At 42.5% G+C, this 18,077-nt stretch overlaps 1 protein-coding gene across 1 annotated transcript in view; it reads left to right on the top strand.

Moving 5' to 3' along the window:
• ephb4a (eph receptor B4a) overlaps window positions 1-11,280 on the top strand; it is a 45,532-nt gene extending 34,252 nt beyond the window's left edge. Inside the window, exons 5-17 of the mRNA XM_033644547.2 lie at window positions 672-824; window positions 3,271-3,606; window positions 3,693-3,817; window positions 5,517-5,682; window positions 5,997-6,096; window positions 7,406-7,470; window positions 7,629-7,742; window positions 8,150-8,397; window positions 8,481-8,696; window positions 9,206-9,355; window positions 9,945-10,138; window positions 10,576-10,734; window positions 11,017-11,280. Of these exons, the coding sequence (XP_033500438.2) occupies window positions 672-824; window positions 3,271-3,606; window positions 3,693-3,817; window positions 5,517-5,682; window positions 5,997-6,096; window positions 7,406-7,470; window positions 7,629-7,742; window positions 8,150-8,397; window positions 8,481-8,696; window positions 9,206-9,355; window positions 9,945-10,138; window positions 10,576-10,734; window positions 11,017-11,125 (2,135 nt within the window). The 3' untranslated portion in view covers window positions 11,126-11,280. The remainder of the gene's footprint in view (window positions 1-671; window positions 825-3,270; window positions 3,607-3,692; window positions 3,818-5,516; window positions 5,683-5,996; window positions 6,097-7,405; window positions 7,471-7,628; window positions 7,743-8,149; window positions 8,398-8,480; window positions 8,697-9,205; window positions 9,356-9,944; window positions 10,139-10,575; window positions 10,735-11,016) is intronic.
• The last annotated feature ends 6,797 nt before the right edge of the window (window positions 11,281-18,077 follow it).

The following is an 18,077-nucleotide window of genomic DNA, read 5'->3' as shown; positions in this document are numbered from 1 at the left end:
ATATATTCCTTTTAATAATGATATAAATGTCAGATAGGGCACCTTTACAGTGAAATAAAACACAAAGAAAAGCTGTAAATTCTCACATTCGAGCAGCTGGAACCAGAGAACTTTTGGCCATTTTCAATCAATTGGCAAAATTGTTGTCAATTGATTTTCCGTCAGTCAACTGATGGATTGATCAACTGATCCTTTCAGCGCCCGTTCACTCTTCTGTCACAGTTTCTTTACATCCTGAATGCCACAGTGCTGCTTTTGGTTTCAGTGACGGCGGTACAGAGAGAGTACAATATTTGGATCGATAAGCGAAGGCAGTTCTTTGTAAGGACACCCACATGTTCGGTCTCGTTATTCAGATATGGTTAGGTGAAGTCAATGATAAGCAGCATGCCAATGACAGACAGGTTTACTGTTACTATCAGCTTCATTACTGTAATTGTCCTCAGTTTATGGCCCCCATTACGTGGCTCTGTCTGTCTGTCAGTCTGCAACCATCTGGCACCTTACTACCCTGACAAAAAAAACAGCAGTGTGTTTGCAAATTCAGTTTGACCCAGGTCTGTCTGGGACACAGTGGGTGTGAAGATTCGGTGCAGTGTTGTGTCGTATTTACAGGTTGTGTCCAGAAGAACAAACCCTGAAAATTTGTCCTCCTCTCCTGTCCTCCCCAGGCTGTCCTGCGAATCAGTTCAAGTCGGCCTCAGAGGGACAGTGCACAGGCTGTCCAAAAAACAGCTACACCGACACTGTAGGGACGTCAGTGTGTAAGTGCCACTCTGGATTCGTACGGGCAGAGTCTGACACTCCCGACACCGCGTGCACTAGTAAGTATTCGGGAAACAGTACTTATGCACGAGTCCGAATGCAAATGTGGAGGTGCTAAGCAACACAAGCATCCACTCGCTTGTTTTCGATCTCTACCTTCCCCTGCTCTTCTTCGTTTTGTTTTTACCATCTATGGTGCTTTTCCTTTCCCTTTTCCCCTCGTGTCATTTAGCCAAAGTCCCTTTAATCTGCTTTGTGTCCTTTGTCCCGCTGCTGGCCATTGAGATGCACGTCTTTTGTGACAGGTTGTTGGGGGGCAGGGCTTCCACTCAAAAGTGGAGTAGGCATTGATGGTCTTAAGTGACACCTCCATGCGGCTTCAGGAATTCAGGAATTTCAATTCAGCCACATATTGGATGTGTGAATGGGAGGGACTTTTTAATTAGGTGCACTCTTTCGGGATGGCCATAAAGCGGATGTGAAACAATGTGAAACACAGTCGGGCTGTTGACAGTTCCTGCTCTCTGCAGGTGTGATATCAATGCCAACTAGACTTTTACATCCGCCAATTTTATTATTACTGATAACTTTAATTACAAAGGCTTTATCTTAATTATTAATCACGTAATTAGCCCATTCCTATTATAAATTCTGTTATTGTACCAGATTGCCTTTGCAATTCTGCATATCACTTGTATTTTCAATTTGTATGCAAAATTGCAAACCAGCCGCGCCATCTGTAAATCATGCGGACCTTTTCCCCTGAAAATAAGTGTTTGACATCACTGTGACAGCCTTGGTGATTTTAACGAAGTGGATTCAGATTGTTAAACCATAAAATGCATCATCTCTTAAAAAAAAAATAAAATAAAATAAAAAATATCCCCACTCCCAAATGTTGAATTCAGAATTCACTCGCACCCAGATTGTCTATGATGCTGCTGCCCCACTTGGGTTTCCAATGAGAACACTATTAGCACTTAAGTTAGCTGCAGGCTCAGTGACAAAGCTCTGTCTCCTTGGCAGGAACAGAAACTCATTCACAGTGGCTGAGTGGTATTGCTGTTTAGTTATGCTTGGCTTGAGGCAATAGCTATCTTCTTGCAATTTTCAGACGGTGATCATTATCATCCAGTTTTAGACAAACGTAATTGCACCAGTTAAATTCTGCAACACATATGCTCCCGCTGTGACGCAAAGCCACTGCAGGAGCATTCTGACGACATGTGCAGACTGAATAAAATGTCTTAAACGCACACGGGAAAACGCAAACAAATGGTCTGTGTGGGTCATGGAAAGGTAAAGCAGCAGTAAAATGACACAGAGGAGATTAGAATTTAATTTGATAGAGACATTTTACATCTTATGATTGCTTCAGAGTTCGTCGATGCCTATGTTTTAAAATGTGATGACATTTTTGACCTGATAATCTGGTGATATTTGAGGATGACTACTGGTGCTTTTTGAGGGTGTTACAGTTTGACAGTTTGGGGGACTTATGTATTTGCTCTCTTAAGAGTGTAAAGGCAAGATTAATACCACTGTCCAATGTCTGTATTGTAAATATGCAGCTACAGCCTGCTGACAGTTAGCTTAGCACAAAAACTGGAAACAGGGAAACAGCTAGCCTGGCTCTGTCTGAAGCTAAATTATCCACCTACCATCACCCTTGGGGCTCACTACTTAACATGTTATGTCTCAGTACAGAAAACAAAAGAAGCAAAAGAGGTGCAATGGGCGTGACGTATAATGCAACACTGTCAGCCTCTATCATTTGCTGTCCCTGCCGGTGGCTGATCTCGCCCTCTGCTCGGAGTTTAAGGAGCTCCAGGACCTCATTGTCTTTCCCAGTTTGCCTACATTTTCGGCTGCCTCATGGTGATACATAATACACACACACATAATACGTTGTCAAAACATCACACCTGTCCTGTTGGCTGTCCCTTTTACACAGATGTGTATGTGGCGCTGTTACTACGTTAGCAGTCAGCTCAAAGGCTGCAAACTCTGCCCCCTCATTCTGTTTTTTAAAGAACAGTGAGGCGGAATAATGACGAGACATTCCTGCCTTAAGGGGCTCAGGAAGACACTGCACATGGCCAAGAAGTAATCTCAGACCCTGTTAAACCCACAAGATGTTACCACTGGACAGAGCCAGGCTGTTTCTGGTCTTATAATTAAGCTAAGCTAACAGGTGAAACAGAGTTCCCTGTGTGTCATCCAACAGCATGCGGCCAAATAAGGTGCTTCTCAGCTCAAGTACAGAGACTTCCCAAAGGAGAAAGTGGGACTGGAGCACAATTTACAGCCTTTAACAGTGCAAACAGACTAATGTTTCAACACAGGTGCACGCTGTAGCTTCATATTTAGTGTACAGATATATAAATGGTATCAATCTTTTCATCTCATTTGTTGAAAGCAGGAAAGTGAATTCTTAATTTACAGTATTCGCAGTGTATAAAAGGCCAAATCAATTTAACTCTTGAATATTTTTTGTCACTGTAGAACCGCCCTCAGCTCCGCGCAGTATCGTCACCCAGATCAACGACACCACGCTCAGTCTGGAGTGGAATGAGCCTCTGGACAACGGCGACAGGACAGACCTGAGCTACGCCGTCGTGTGCTCTGTGTGCAGGTCACCAAAGGGGCCGTGCCTTTCCTGCGGAGACAGCGTCAGCTACCGGCCTGCGCAGCACGGCCTGCTGGGTCGCAGGGTGGAAGTGTGGGGCCTGCTGCCTCACACCACATACACCTTCACAATCCAGTCAATCAACGGGGTGTCTCAGGTCAGCGGCAAGGAGCCTGCCAGTGAAAGTGTCAACATCACCACGAGTCATGACGGTAAGAGAGGTGCAGGAGAAGAGGTAGAAAGGTGTAAATAGCCTGAATTTCATGTGGTATTTATAATTGTTCTGCCATCTGTGCAGTGCCATCGCTGGTGTCTGTGATACGGAAGAGTGACTCCACAGAGAGCAGTCTGACTCTGCACTGGTCAGTCCCAGCTCAGCCACACTACACCATCCTGCAATATCAGCTACGCTACTGTGAGAAGGTGAGAGCTCTCCCCCGACAATATCTCTCAACTGTCCGCCTTAAAGGTCACATACTGTTTCAGTTTTGTGATTTTATTTTCAGGTGTAGCACAGCTCAGGAGTAGAAAAGTCACAATGCTTTGCCAAGAAAAAAAAAATGTAAACAGGGTGACAGTCAGTCATGTTGATTTCTATGCAGGTCAAGTGCACTTAAACCCAAACTGCCTGTGGATTGTCAGACAATGCCTCAGATATCTGACAGTGTTGATGATATTTTGCAGTACATCAGTTTATAACATGACCATTTAATTTCTGAGAGATGGTCTCAGACTTTGGTTAGGTTAGTGTTTGTTGCTTTGACTAAAACACACAAAACCTGACTCAGAGGCACCGTCATACAGCTTATATACAAGACACTTTTATGTGAACAAAATAAATTACCTCCATTTACCTCTCAGACGTATCAGTTAAAATGCTTCTGATTAAGATTATTTAATTATTTTTTTAATGTACTGTAACTGGATTGAATTAAAATTAGTTAAAGTAAATTTCACTAAACCTTAGCAGGGCGTCTGCAGGTCCTTATAAAGTTTTAAAATGTCTTAAAGTCAAGTTTATAAATGGTAGGCCTTAAAAGACTTTAATTAGTCTTAAATTCAAATTTCTAAGGTTTTAATTACCACAAACATGTTATCTGATTTCATTTATCCATCTTCGAATTTCTTTGTGTAAAAATGAATCAAGCTTTTCAGTATCTCAATCATTCTGTCAAAGCCTGGTATTTCTGCGCGGGTGCAGATAAAGATTTTGCCACACTAATATTATAAATGTTATTCTATTTGTAGAATTAGATTACAGTAGTGTTTGCAAAGGATTGCTTCCAACTCATGTGAACCAAACATTTACAATAACTCCAAAGCGTGATACAGTCAAAAAGTCAAAATTATTGAGAAAAGATAGATGTGATCATTTCCAAAATTCAATGAGAAGGTGAAGATTTTTGTGGGAATGCAGGAGACATGTGCCCCTCAATACTTAGAGCATGTGCATCCACCCCTGCCAATAAGAACATGAAAATAGCAGAGGACTTAGGTAAGAACACAACTTGTTTACATAACAATGCCTGTGGTAATGTAGGTGGTGACAGTTTGCAACCTCATAAGCAATAGCTTTAGTTTTTCATGAAACCGAAAGAAGAAGAAGCAGTTATGCATAGCAGGAGCACCATGACATTTCCTCAATAGACTGATACAGAAAATGCAGAAATAGATGAATAAAAATTCACCAGAATGCAGAAAATGAAGTGTTTTACCCTCAAATACTTTTTTTTCTCATTAAAGAAAGTTGATTTAATTAAAAAAGACCAACTCATTCAACCCGATGACTCACTTTATTCAAATTTAGGATTTTGTTCAGGATTTAAAAAACATTTTTTTGGGTGATAACATCATAAAATATGACAACAGATGTTCAAACTTAATTCAAAAACCTTATTAGAAGCTTTGAATGTTAAAAAATGACATTCGGTACAGCCCTACTAAAGTCGATTACAACAATATGCAATTTTAAGTACAGAATATTTGAATTCCTATGGATGACCCCTTAGTGGCTCTTACAGCAGTTTTTTTGTTTTTCTCTCACAGTGATCCCTGCCGTTTCCTCGCTTATTCCTGTTAAACATTCACTTCCACTCCAGCTAACCCTTTTTTTATACGGTAGGAGCGTCGTAGTGAAGATCAGTGCCACTACACAGAGAGTAACAGAAACCAGGCTGTGCTGACGGACCTCCGCAGGGCCACACAGTATGAGGTGCAGGTTCGGGTTCGCACCATGGCTGGCTATGGCAGCTTCAGTCCTGCAGCTGTCTTCCGCACACTGCCTGATGGTGAGTCGGCTCTTAAAGCGGGAGACTCGCACACATTGTTTTTTTTTTTCTTTCACACATTTTTTCATTTCCTTCGGGAAGGTTTTTTCAGATTTTTTTTTTCAGTCCCTGCGTAATTCCTAGTTGAATGAATGTCTTGCCTGTGTCCTTGTGTTGAGTTAGTGTCCTTGTATTGAGCCTCTTTAATATTGTAAATTCCAGTCATGTTCTTTATTTCCCTCTCATACTTTCCTTTACTTCCAATGTAAACCTCCTGTCATGACTTGAGTCATCACGTTACTCTAACTACGCCGTCTCTCTGTTTCCTCTCTCAGGTCATGACTCCGCCGCCCAGTTCTTAGTACCTGGCATCCTTATCGCTGTCGGGATGCTGCTGCTTGTCACTTTCGTCTTGGTGGCCGCCTACTGCATACGGTGAGAACGAGCGAAAAAGGAAGGAGGCAGAGAAAGAGATAGATTTGGAATGGAAAGAAGCTGACAGAATAACAAGAAACAGGAAAAAGGGGGAAATCGAAACCAATAACAAACCGTGACCCCAATTTTACAGTTTCGCACCACTTTGTTCTTTTGTTTATAGAAATCATATCTTATCAACGGTGGATTTGCACTCCGTTACCCACACCATTTATTTCTGTGTGAGGCAGCTCAAACACAAAGCAATGCTCATGATGTCTTTTGCTTACACAGCTAAAAGTTATCCTGCTCATTAGAACATTTTCCTTAGGCTTCATTGTTTGAGTAAATAGTGTTGGATGCCATCAGAGAGAGAAAGGGTGTGTGTGTGTGCGTACGTGCATGTGTGTGTGTGAACAGAGAGAGAGAGAAATGACGGTAGAGGTAGAGGGCAGGGAGACAGGATGCAGGCGTCCCAACCCTGTTTCCACAGGACAGGAGAACAATAGCTGTGACCTTGTGACACACACACACACACACACACACACACACTTACACACACACACACACACAAACCAATGGCTGAGGCCCAGATCTGCCACTAACCGAGGGTGGTGCATTATTGCTATTTTAGGCTTATGAGGTGGGAGCAGGAGAGAGAAATGGAGGAAGGCAGGGATCCAGTAGCTACAGGGTTGTTACAGTCTTGCAGGGATGAGTTCGCACCAGCAGAATTATAATGGAGCTGCTTGTGTCAAAGAGCAGAACCAGCGAGGTTGGCTCAGGTATTTGCTGTCGCCACAAGCCGTCTTGTGTTGTGCGTTTGAGATCGCGGAGGATTGTTTAAGGAAAACAAAAGGCTTTTGTTAACAAGGTGAAGTCTTTGTGTCAAAAAAATAAGAAAATTATGGAGGTGTTTTTGGAACAGAGAGACTGTATCTCTGTTGGCTGTTGATCTCCAGCTGAACTGACCTCTCGGTGCACGGGGCCAAGATAGCAGAGATATTCCCAAGGGGGATCAGTACATTATCATATTTTGCTATGCTTGCTCGCATCCTAGAATGATTACTATCAGATAAAAATAATCACACAATTTGTGTTCTTTCTGGCTCCTTTTTGCTTTTTTATAGTTTGTATTTTAGTCACAGAGGCATTTTATTACTGTCATTGCATCTGAACAGTCACATTGTAAGCACAGTGATTTGCATAACATTGGGCTGATAAAGCGTTAGGAATGCTTTCCAAAAAAAAAAAATAACCTCCATTCTTCAGCTAACTGCGCTGCCAATCCTATCTTATTTTATTTATCCCGATCTCTTTCTCTCTGCAGCAGACATAGCCGAGTAAAGGACCCAGAGCTGAGCGACAAAAACAGCCAGTACCTCGTCGGCCAAGGTAACAGATCAAGGACATGCACGCTAAAACCTCAGCTGTGATTTACAACTTGTTCACGTTGAGAAAATCATTTTTTAATGTGACTGGGCTCGTTGCTGCTGGTACTCTAACATTTCTTCTTTTCCTTTCCCACGACTCTGTTTGTGTTTCTCTAACAGGGGTCAAGGTTTATATCGACCCCTTCACCTATGAGGACCCTAATGAGGCCGTGCGAGAGTTTGCCAAGGAAATTGATGTTTCCTTTGTTAAGATCGAGGAGGTTATCGGTGCTGGTAAGCCTCAGCTTTATGCTTTTCCCATTATTCAAAAGTGTCCAAACTTTGTGCTGGTCATCTCTTTTTGTTGACTTTTTTTTTTTTTTTTTTAGCCATGCAGATTGTCTTCTTTCAACATAACATTATTAAGAATTATCCAGTTTAGAAAGTTAAATTGGTTCTGTGACATTTTAAAACCATCGTCTGGATTCTTCTTTATCAGGAAAATTCAATATTGCCACATAAATAAACCAATTAACTGATAAATATGTTACCATATTACCAGACGTTATTCAAACCAAAGGGCATCACTAGCTGCAGGCGAGCTTTAGGTTTGCCGAAGACTTACTGTCACCTTCCTAATGTGGTAAGCACCTGTTAAAGCAAACAGCCCTAATGTGTGTTTATGTGTCTGTGTGCTGCAGGAGAGTTCGGGGAGGTGTGTCGAGGACGGCTGAAGATCCCAGGGAAAAAAGAGAACTACGTAGCAATTAAGACTCTAAAGGGAGGCTACACCGACAAGCAGAGACGGGACTTCCTGTCTGAAGCGTCCATCATGGGTCAGTTCCAGCACCCCAACATCATCCACCTGGAGGGCATCATCACGGCCAGCTGCCCAGTCATGATCCTCACAGAGTTTATGGAGAACGGCGCTCTGGATTCTTTTCTACGGGTGATTGTCACCTAGAGAACAGGCTTTTCAAACACACCGCCACTTCACTTGTTCTCCAGCTGAACTCTTTCTCTCCTCCGTAGCTGAACGACAGCCAGTTCACTCCCATCCAGCTGGTGGGTATGCTGCGCGGCATTGCCTCCGGCATGAAGTACCTGGCAGAGATGAGCTACGTCCACAGAGACCTGGCTGCCCGCAACATCCTGATCAACAGCAACCTGGTGTGCAAGGTGTCCGACTTCGGCTTGTCACGCTTCCTGCAGGAGAACTCCTCTGACCCGACCTACACCAGCTCTCTGGTGAGATGACAAACTTCCTAGGAAACATTCATTATATTAATCTATAGTGTATGTGCCTGTCAGGTGGTATTTATACATCTCTCTATCATTGCCACAGGATTAATTCACAAAAGTATAAATCATTTAATTTACTCATACTGTACATTTGTAGAAATATTATATAAGAGTAGTAATAGTTTGCGGGGCATCGGTGGCTTAGTGGATAGAGCAGGTGCCCCATGTACAAGGCTGTTGCCGCAGCGGCCCGGGTTCGACTCCAGCCTGTGGCCCTTTGCTGCATGTCATTCCCTCTCTCTCTCCCCCTTTCACACTCAGCTTTCCTATCGATTAAAGGCAAAAATGCCCAAAAAAATCTTTAAAAAAACAACAACAAAAAAAAAAGAGTAGTAATAGTTTGCCTCATTAGCTGAAAGTTGTTATTTTACACCCTTTGCTTTCCTTGTCAGAGCCCTGTCTGACCATGTTTATTTGAAGTTTGGCAGTGCTGACTGTTTTTCTGTTCTGTGCAGGGAGGTAAGATCCCAATCCGCTGGACAGCACCGGAGGCGATAGCCTTCAGAAAGTTTACTTCAGCCTCTGATGTGTGGAGCTATGGCATTGTCATGTGGGAAGTCATGTCTTTTGGAGAGAGACCGTACTGGGACATGAGCAACCAGGATGTAAGTTGAAGCCAACAGCCAAGTTGGAGTATTCTTAACGAGAGCTGCGGTTACAGGGACAGTATTTCTTCAGTCCAATTAAAATCAGTCTGATTACAGATTTTAACTGCACTGTTTACATGGACACTAAATAAAGTGATCTGATAAGATGCACATTTACATGCCTCAAAGATTTAATTAGGATGTTACATTTTTTTGACTTGTGCCAAGTGGTTCAGCCCACTGTGAAGCGTCTAATCTGGTGGAAATTTAACACAGCCTTATTGAGAAAACTAATTTCATTCAATACATAAAGTATAGATGGAGGGGAAGGGGTTCTTCCTGTTAATACAATTTAGTAGTAGGTAGTGTAGCTCAGATTATTTTCTGTGGCTATAAATCACAGATGTCTCCTAAACACTTCACCCGCAGACTATCAGAAGTTGCAGTATACCAGTGTTCGCTAAAGGTCTCATATGCAGACTACTGCTACCAGCAATAAGACAGTTGTAGGACTCTGTATTGTTTACCTCCAAGCAACTCAGTGTTTATTGGAATATCATTAAGTTAATGCATTGGATTTAATAGTGATCATTTTTCTTCCTATCAGGTAATCAATGCCATAGAGCAGGACTACCGGCTGCCACCGCCCCCCGACTGCCCCACCCACCTGCACCAGCTGATGCTGGACTGTTGGCAGAAGGATCGTTCAGCACGGCCTCGTTTCGCGGACCTCGTCAGTGCTCTGGACAAGCTGATCCGCAACCCCGCATCGCTGAAAATAGTGGCTCAAGAAGGAGCAGGGTGAGTGCAGATGCGTTTGATTGATTGACTGAAAACCTGCCTGATGAGATCACGGTGGCGGCAAATATGCAGCTTGTGAATGAAGAGAGAAAAGGAGACATGTCAGGCATTCGATGATGTCCCTCTCTTTAGGACAGACATTACCCTCCCACTGCCCAATCTTATGTACCACCTTAATGTCCTGCTGTGACCTGTTAGCCTCTTGCTGTGTCCATTTCCCTTCCCTCCACATTCTGCCTGTCAGCTGCTCGCATACAGCTGAGGACACTCCACCCCTGACAAATCCCATTGTTTGTCCCTGTCACTCACTCAGCCTCAGATTATACCTTTGCCTGTCGGCTGGAATGTTGCTGCAGGATATATATAAGCTCCTCACTGTTGTTTGGGGTGACAGTGTGTGTAAAGTTCCCCTTTTGTTCCCCTGCTCTGTCCTGCAGGCCGTCTTACCCCCTGCTGGACCAGCGTGCACCTTTAGCCCTCTCATCGTGTGCTTCAGTGGGGGAATGGCTGAGGGCCATCAAGATGGAGCGCTATGAAGACAGCTTCCTACAGGCTGGCTTCAACACAGTGGACCAGCTGGCCCAGATCACCACACAGTCAGTTCCTATCTCCAGTTTTCTTATCTTGTCTCTGGAGCAGCATTTTTACTTTTCAGTGCACACTTCCATAGTACAAGGTCAGGGAGCTAGCCTTGCAGCTTTTAATTGTTTGCAAACAGGCTGAATTACTTCCTGAATATTTATGACCACAATTTCCTGAGGTGCAATTTTTATTTTAATGTGACGACTGAAATATTATTGTAATGTCCATTGAATCTTTATCTTTCTTTGTGTTCTGCTCTTCCTGTCTAATGACTGATTTTTCTCGTCTTTGTTCAGAGATCTGCTGCACATGGGAGTCACTTTGGCCGGGCACCAGAGGAAAATCCTTTCCAGCATCCAGACAATGACCTTTCGGAACAAGAGCACTGCGACTGTGACCTTCTAGCTCACCTGTCTCCTGAGCTGGACGTGAGAACCAGCACAAAGGTGCAGCCACGTACTGAGAGCACTCTGGATCCTCTTCTGTGACCAACTTTGAACAGACTCCAAGGGAGATTGGCAGAATTTACAAACGACCAGAAAAAAAAATAGAAAAATAAATGATGGCTTTCCTCATCGGGATGAGAGAGTCATCCAGAGACATGCGAGTCCCTGTCACCCGCAGTGACCGAGGGATGAAGTTAATGTTGCGCAGACTTGAGTCTGACTCATTTTTACAGTTTGTGGTCAGTGTTTTTATATCTACCTGAAGTTAGGACCCAATAAATGTGCTGAACCAAGAGGAGAGACCGATCAGAGTTTCTGTAGTATCATGTCATTTTGGAAACTGGCGGTCGACTGGTGTGTTGTCCCAGTAAAAAGTCACTTCACCAAAGGAGATGAAAAGAATTCCCAGCGCCAATCCAAGGATTTCACCTTTCATGTTGTCGTGTAATTATGACTGAGATGCTTCCACCCTGGGTGTCTCGCATTAAATCCATCTGGATGACATAACTACATAAACATTTCTCACATCAAGACTGAATATTTTAACTGTTGAATCTGACTTCCTTGTTTCTATTTGATTTCAACATTACCTCCTCTTTACTCAGGTGTGATGTGTAATGCAAACTTTGGAGAGCGCTGTACTCCTCCTAATCAGACTCCTCTTATCTTCTTCAGTCCCCCCCCCCCTCATCGGCTCCACAGCATGTGAGGAGGAGAGAGACGCAGAGACATATCAGCACTTCCTGTCATTTCAGAGTGAATTGTAATCTTCAGTTAACTCCATGTCTTTCTCTTGGAGTATGGTTGGTTATTCCTACTGCCTGCGTGTCTGCCGGCAGCTCAGTTTTATTATAGTCAGACTGAACAAGGACCAAGTGGACTCAGAGACCAGAGAACACTGTAGAAATCGGTTTTCTTTGTAGAAATGTACCAAGGAAGCTATCTGGCCTCAAACTTGTTTTTCTTGATATAACTGATGCATTTTTAATTCTCTTATTCTGTATTCTCCATCTTCCAGTGCCATTCAGTCGTCTTTGTGGACTTAAATGCCAATTTTATAAAGCGGAAATCTCTCACGAGTGATTCTTGTCTCATTAAAATGTACCTCAAAGGGTTACTTTGACATTTTGAAGTTGAGTGTATTATTTTCCTTCATGCTGGCTGTGTGGTCTGCAAATTGTCTCTGCATGTGCCTTAAAGTGACACAAAAATAGTTTCATAAAATTCTCAAAATTGGGCACTGGAAACAATGCACAGCTACCAGCTAAGCTAACGCGCTAGCTTGCACTCAGCAGTATCCACTGGTTTCAGGGTGGAATGCTAACACTGCTGAGCTGCTGTTTGATTAGCTGAGTAGCTCCTACACACACATTATTACAAGTGCTTGTTGAAGAAGAATAACAGACTGGAGTTCAAAATGTCAAAGACTTTGCATCTCTCAAAGGATAATACCAGTGTTTTTGACATTTAGGTCATGCATAATTTTCCTGCTGTGAATCAGGAAAAGCTACTAAAGCATACTGCGACAACTGTGGTGAATACAAAATGCTATTCTTGCTTTTTCTAAATGGTTTCACCTGCGTGCCACACATCACTCTCATAATTTGGTGATTTTAGTTTAGATCTTCAATTGGTAATTTGGGTTTTCCTTTTTCTTGGACTTTGACATGGCATTTCTGTCATATGTGATAATTATCTGGCGTTTCAAGGGGTTTAAAGTGCAAATTACACGGATTTAACATTCATTCAAATGTGAGGTTGGTTAATTCACACCAAAAATTAGGTGGAGATAACAACCACATTCTTAGTCACAATGTTGTGTTCTCATTTAAAAGACCAAGTGATAACAAGTGTGGTGAAAATGTTGGTGATACCATAAAATAATCCACTCTCTCTTATCACATAAGTGTATGTTAGGCCTTCATCAGAAACACTGGTATTGTCATGCAAGATTCGGAGAGATACCTTTAAGGATTTTGGGAAATGTGGTCTTCATATTGAAGATCTCAATAATTTGAAATAATGAATAGATAAAGTATGTTTTGATTACTGTCCTGTGTGTAGGCTAATCTGTATTCAGTATTCATAATAAAGATACACACCAGTGTTTACCATCAAGGACTCATTTCTGTGCCGTATGTTTTTGGATTGTCCTTACGTACATTCGTATCCCTGTCCATCCCATTCTTGTGAACGTGATATCACAGGTGTGCCCATAGACTGTATAAAATAATGGGCGTAGCTACTGCGACGTCACTCATTGGTTTGTCGACTTCCGTTTTGAAGCCTCTAGTTCAGCATTTCAGAAGGTGCCATTTTGGGTTTTTTTGGAGCCAGAAGGGACCATATTTGGGTAGGAGGCTGGATCTTTAAAGGAACTAGGGGTGGATCTGACTGAGAAGCCGAGGACACTATCTGAAGACGGCCTCAATTGTGTGTAAATTATAGCCTATTTAATATTTAAAGAAATTCACACCCTGTACAGCTGAATGAGGAAGTTAGCACTAGGCTGCAAACATGTTTATTTCTGCTGTAAAGTTGTGTATATAACATGGAGGTCTATGGGGGTTGACTCTTGTTTTGGTGCCAGCCTCAAGTGGCCATTCGAGGTACTGCAGTTAACGTTGGCTTCATTTTTCAGCCTCTGAGGTTGTAACTTGGTCACACCTTGTGCAAATTTGGCACAAACGTCCACTTGGATTCTAGGATCCTGATTAGATTAGATTTTGGTGGTTCAAAGTCACTGTGACGTCACCAAACAGGTTTTTGGCCATACCTCAGAAATTCATACGCTCATATGACTAATTTCACACAAATGTCTTGTAGGAGGAAATAATAAAGTGGTGACATTTTGAATCCAAAAGGTCAGCTTCATGGTGGGATCATAATGTTCTGCCATAACAATGTTCTGGACGTTACTCAAAATCATAACTCAGGAGCAGAAGGGAAGACTTTTGGTCAGATACTGAATTGGTGACACTAATCTTGGGTGCCCACCTTGAAACTGTGCTGAATGTATAGAGCTTCAGAAAAATAGATCAGAAAATTACACTTACTACCTTCTATTAAATTCATTCAAAGTCTTTGGTACATTTATGATATGATATGAGTCTGGACAGACATGGGTGAAAACTGCAACTTGACTGATTCTAATTCTGCTTATTTATATGATGGTCGCTGTAGATCATCATCAAAGACATTCTCACTTCAGGTGGAGCTTGACGACTGCACAAATGTCTGTGGACGTCACTGTGTAGATGTCAAAGGACTTTCCTATCTGACCTGAAAGTGAAAATCTGTGTAATTTACCTGATGGCAGGCTTATCTGGTCCAGTGGCCCCGGTGACGTCTGTCCCAAATTCAGCAGCTCTGTCGTTGCCAAAACACGCTGATGTTTCTGGATTGCTTGAACCTTTTATTCTCTAACTGAGTTTTGAAGTAAGTAAACTATTCTTGGTTTCTGTTGCTTTTATTTCTGGTTAGATAACTCCTGTCTGTGATCGTAACAGAAATGTGCAGGTTAAGTGTTTAATGTGGTATGGTTTTCTGCCGTCTTTGTGGCTCCCGTTGCACACATCCTTCTCACCTATCCCATCGCCCCGTTTTTTAATAATGGCAGAGAAACAGGAGACTGCGAGAGCGTGAACTGAGTCTCACTCCCCCCTATGTTTCCCAGCTTTGCCTCTCCTCCTGCCTTCTGTTTCTCCGGAGAGCCTTTACCCCTCGAGGGCTGGAAGCTTGTCCTCTCCTATGTTTCCCTTCTTGGTCCTCAGCCCTTTTAATCATGAAGAGATGTTCTTTTCTTCTCCTGTGCCTCGGGGCTGAGAGCAGCTTAGAGCGCAGCATAAGCTTAAACTCTTTTCTCTCACAATTTTTTTTTTCTCCCTCTCCTCCTATCTCCAAAGCTTCCATAACCAGGCGAAGCTGCCAGGGCTTCAAGAAGTGTTTAGGTTCATTGATTAATGTACTTTGATTATCTCTGTGTTACTGACTCATTCCTCTTGTTCTACTGCTCTCGTGTGGCCCACAAAGTACAGACCTGCGCGAGTGGAGCATCCATGTAGTGGAGATAAATAACGATGAGTAACTTTTCTTGTAAGCATGTTTTTTATTTTTCTTTAAACACCACAGTGTGTTTTGTTGAGTATGGATCTCTGAGTCGGTGTGATTCAGTGTTTGAAAGAGAACTGGGCATTCATCTCTGGTTTCTACTTCTGTCAGTGCTTTGCGTGACCCTTGACCCCACCGTATAGTAGAAACCTAGCCTCAGCTTTGTCTGTGTATCTGAATGGCCATTCATTAGGTCCGCTGGTGAGCAGAGAGCCGACCAGGCCGCCCAGGTTCTTAGCATTTGCCCGATTGTGTCATTCCCCTCGCATTCCTGTGTGCATTCAAGTGTGGAGTGTGTGCATGTGGGTGGATGGCAGTAGTGGGAGGGGGTTAACCAGTGGGACAGGTACGTTTGTGTTTGCAAGCAAAGGGGGGGACAGAGGAGGGGGAGAGACGGGATACGAGGCATTCTGAAATGGTTTCACTGTGTCCGCAGCTGTAAACAAACAGCACAGAAAATCAAAGTGTGATCCTGCATCAGATGTGTATTGTTAAATGTGTAACTGTTGTGCCTCTATAAAGTTGCCATGACTCACAAGAGACAATTTTAACAAAGAATGGTCAAATTCAAAACAGCTGAGGCCCAAATATCCTGGAGTTTAGCTCCAAAAACAGTGTGTCCCACAATTCCCATAATGCAACTCAATAGTATCTTTCACTAGACCCTGTTTGCCTCCTAAGTGACCGCTTCTTTCAAACCAAACACCTCCAGTTTGTACCGTTAAAAGCTTCAAAGGTCTTAAGCCTAATCAGAGATAATAGATAATAGATGACATCATGATGGTCAGTGCAAGTTTCTGATGGGTGTGTTTGACAATTTATGTAACTTTTGGCAATTGGCCAGGTGTGAAGAGGGAAAAAGATTTGTTACACAACTGTTTTTTGTGTGTGTGTGTGTGTGTGTGTGCAAACAAATGCGACACTATCAAAGAATGTTTGTGTAGAAGTGTTTCCTGGACTCAGAAAGAGTTTGTTAAACCTTGTTTCCACCAAGCAGTTTGGTTCAGTTCAGTTTGTTACACATTAGAACGGTTATTTCTGCGTTTCCACTTTCAAAAGTTGCGGATGGCACCAATAGAATTCATCCATTCGATACTGCTTTTTCGTTACCCTTCTGTTGAGGTACCCAGCACACTGATTGAATACTAAAAGGTGGAGTCATAAACATTGCAGTCCGATGATTGTAATGAGAGAATCATCACTCTCAGTAGGTTTAAATATCCCACGGATTGCGATTGAGACTCTAAACATTGCAGCCTGTTGTTTTTTGTTCTGAAAATGTCATTGTGCAACCCCGTTCTATAGACGATCAACGAGGTACAGATGTTCTTCTGCATCATAAGTGAAGAGGCAATACAGTAAGAGCTGGACGGGGCTATCTGGTAACAACCCTGCCGACATTCAAGAGTACCATCTGTGTTGGAAATGATAAATAGATCTAGGGTTTAGATAGATGTCAGTATGGGTTTCGTATGGTTTTAAGGACACCATGCTGAAACTCCAAGACACTCTCTTTTAAACAATTAAATGGTCTTTAATGTAAAGACATGACCTTGCTTAACTAATTTCAATGTGCATCAAGCCTTTGTAAGGGAGACAGTCTCCTGATGAAGGCTTGATGCTTAAACAAATCAGTTTGTTTTTAAGTCTAGAGTGACCATATATTGCATTGAAGGTATCGTTTAAAGGAGAGTGCCTTGGAGTTTTCTTATGATTTTGAGTGTGACATTATGAATGAAGAGTGAGCCATCATCCCTATATTTGAATGACAGGCAGCCAGAATTTCACCCTGCATTTGAGTGTGACAGCTTGTAACACTTCTGCAATGTGGTCAGATGATTCAGTGTACAAACTTGTTCTTGTCTGAGCGCGGCAACATGAAGTTTGCATGTGTAAAATTGGTCGAATGCCCCTTTAAGATGTAAAACCACCAGTGAAAACTACTGACTAACTTCATTTTCCATTGTTCTTCAACACTCTGCATTGCTTTGATTCTCCTCAACAGCAGAAGTTTGAAGATGGAAAGTTAGATTTGAGATTGTCATTCCTCTTCCTCCGCTTCAGGTGCCAGATTTCCTCCCCGGGATGACTTGCAGACGATTTGATCGAAATGGCCCAATATTTCTGAGCAAATCCACCCGGCAGCCAGCTAAGATTATTTTTCACTTGTGTACGCAGCGTGATTGTGCTGAAAGATGGGAGGCACATTGCGCGGCTGAGCGCCTCCACTCTGTTTCGTATTAAATCTGATCACTGAGAAAGTTGTCCCTCCCCGCTGTTCTACAGCATTTCTGTTGACTTTGCTGAAGCCTCTGCCAGGCCATCGCTGTAAATAAGAGTTTGTTCTTTGCTGACCCACCTGGTCAAATAAAGGTTGTAAGAATTTAATTAGACTTTCATGCAGCAGTACCGTTTGATGTGGATTACTTTTGTTCTTTTTCATCATGCACTTAAATCCAGCTAATCAATGCAAACCTTAAGATTACAGTCCCCTGCTGTCCCTTCAGTGTTATTATTGGTATTATTTGTCATAGCAGAGTATTCAAACGTTGTATTATCTACTTCCAGGCTGTCACCTCCAGAATGAATTTATTTTGGTGTAATCTCAATTTATTTGACTTTCCTGCAGTTTCCACAGTTATAGATCCATGTCTGCTCCTTTGTGCATCTGTTTGCTCATAAAAATTGACTATTCATAAAGCCAAATAGTTTCCCAATACATATATAATGACTCCAAAATGGCCATAATATATATAGCTGGTATCCACTTCTCCTTCACCACTCTTCAAAGAACAGATGGA

Source organism: Epinephelus lanceolatus, chromosome 11, assembly GCF_041903045.1.
Source record: "Epinephelus lanceolatus isolate andai-2023 chromosome 11, ASM4190304v1, whole genome shotgun sequence".
Taxonomy (NCBI): domain Eukaryota; kingdom Metazoa; phylum Chordata; class Actinopteri; order Perciformes; family Serranidae; genus Epinephelus; species Epinephelus lanceolatus.
This window is presented reverse-complemented; position numbering and strand designations above follow the sequence as displayed.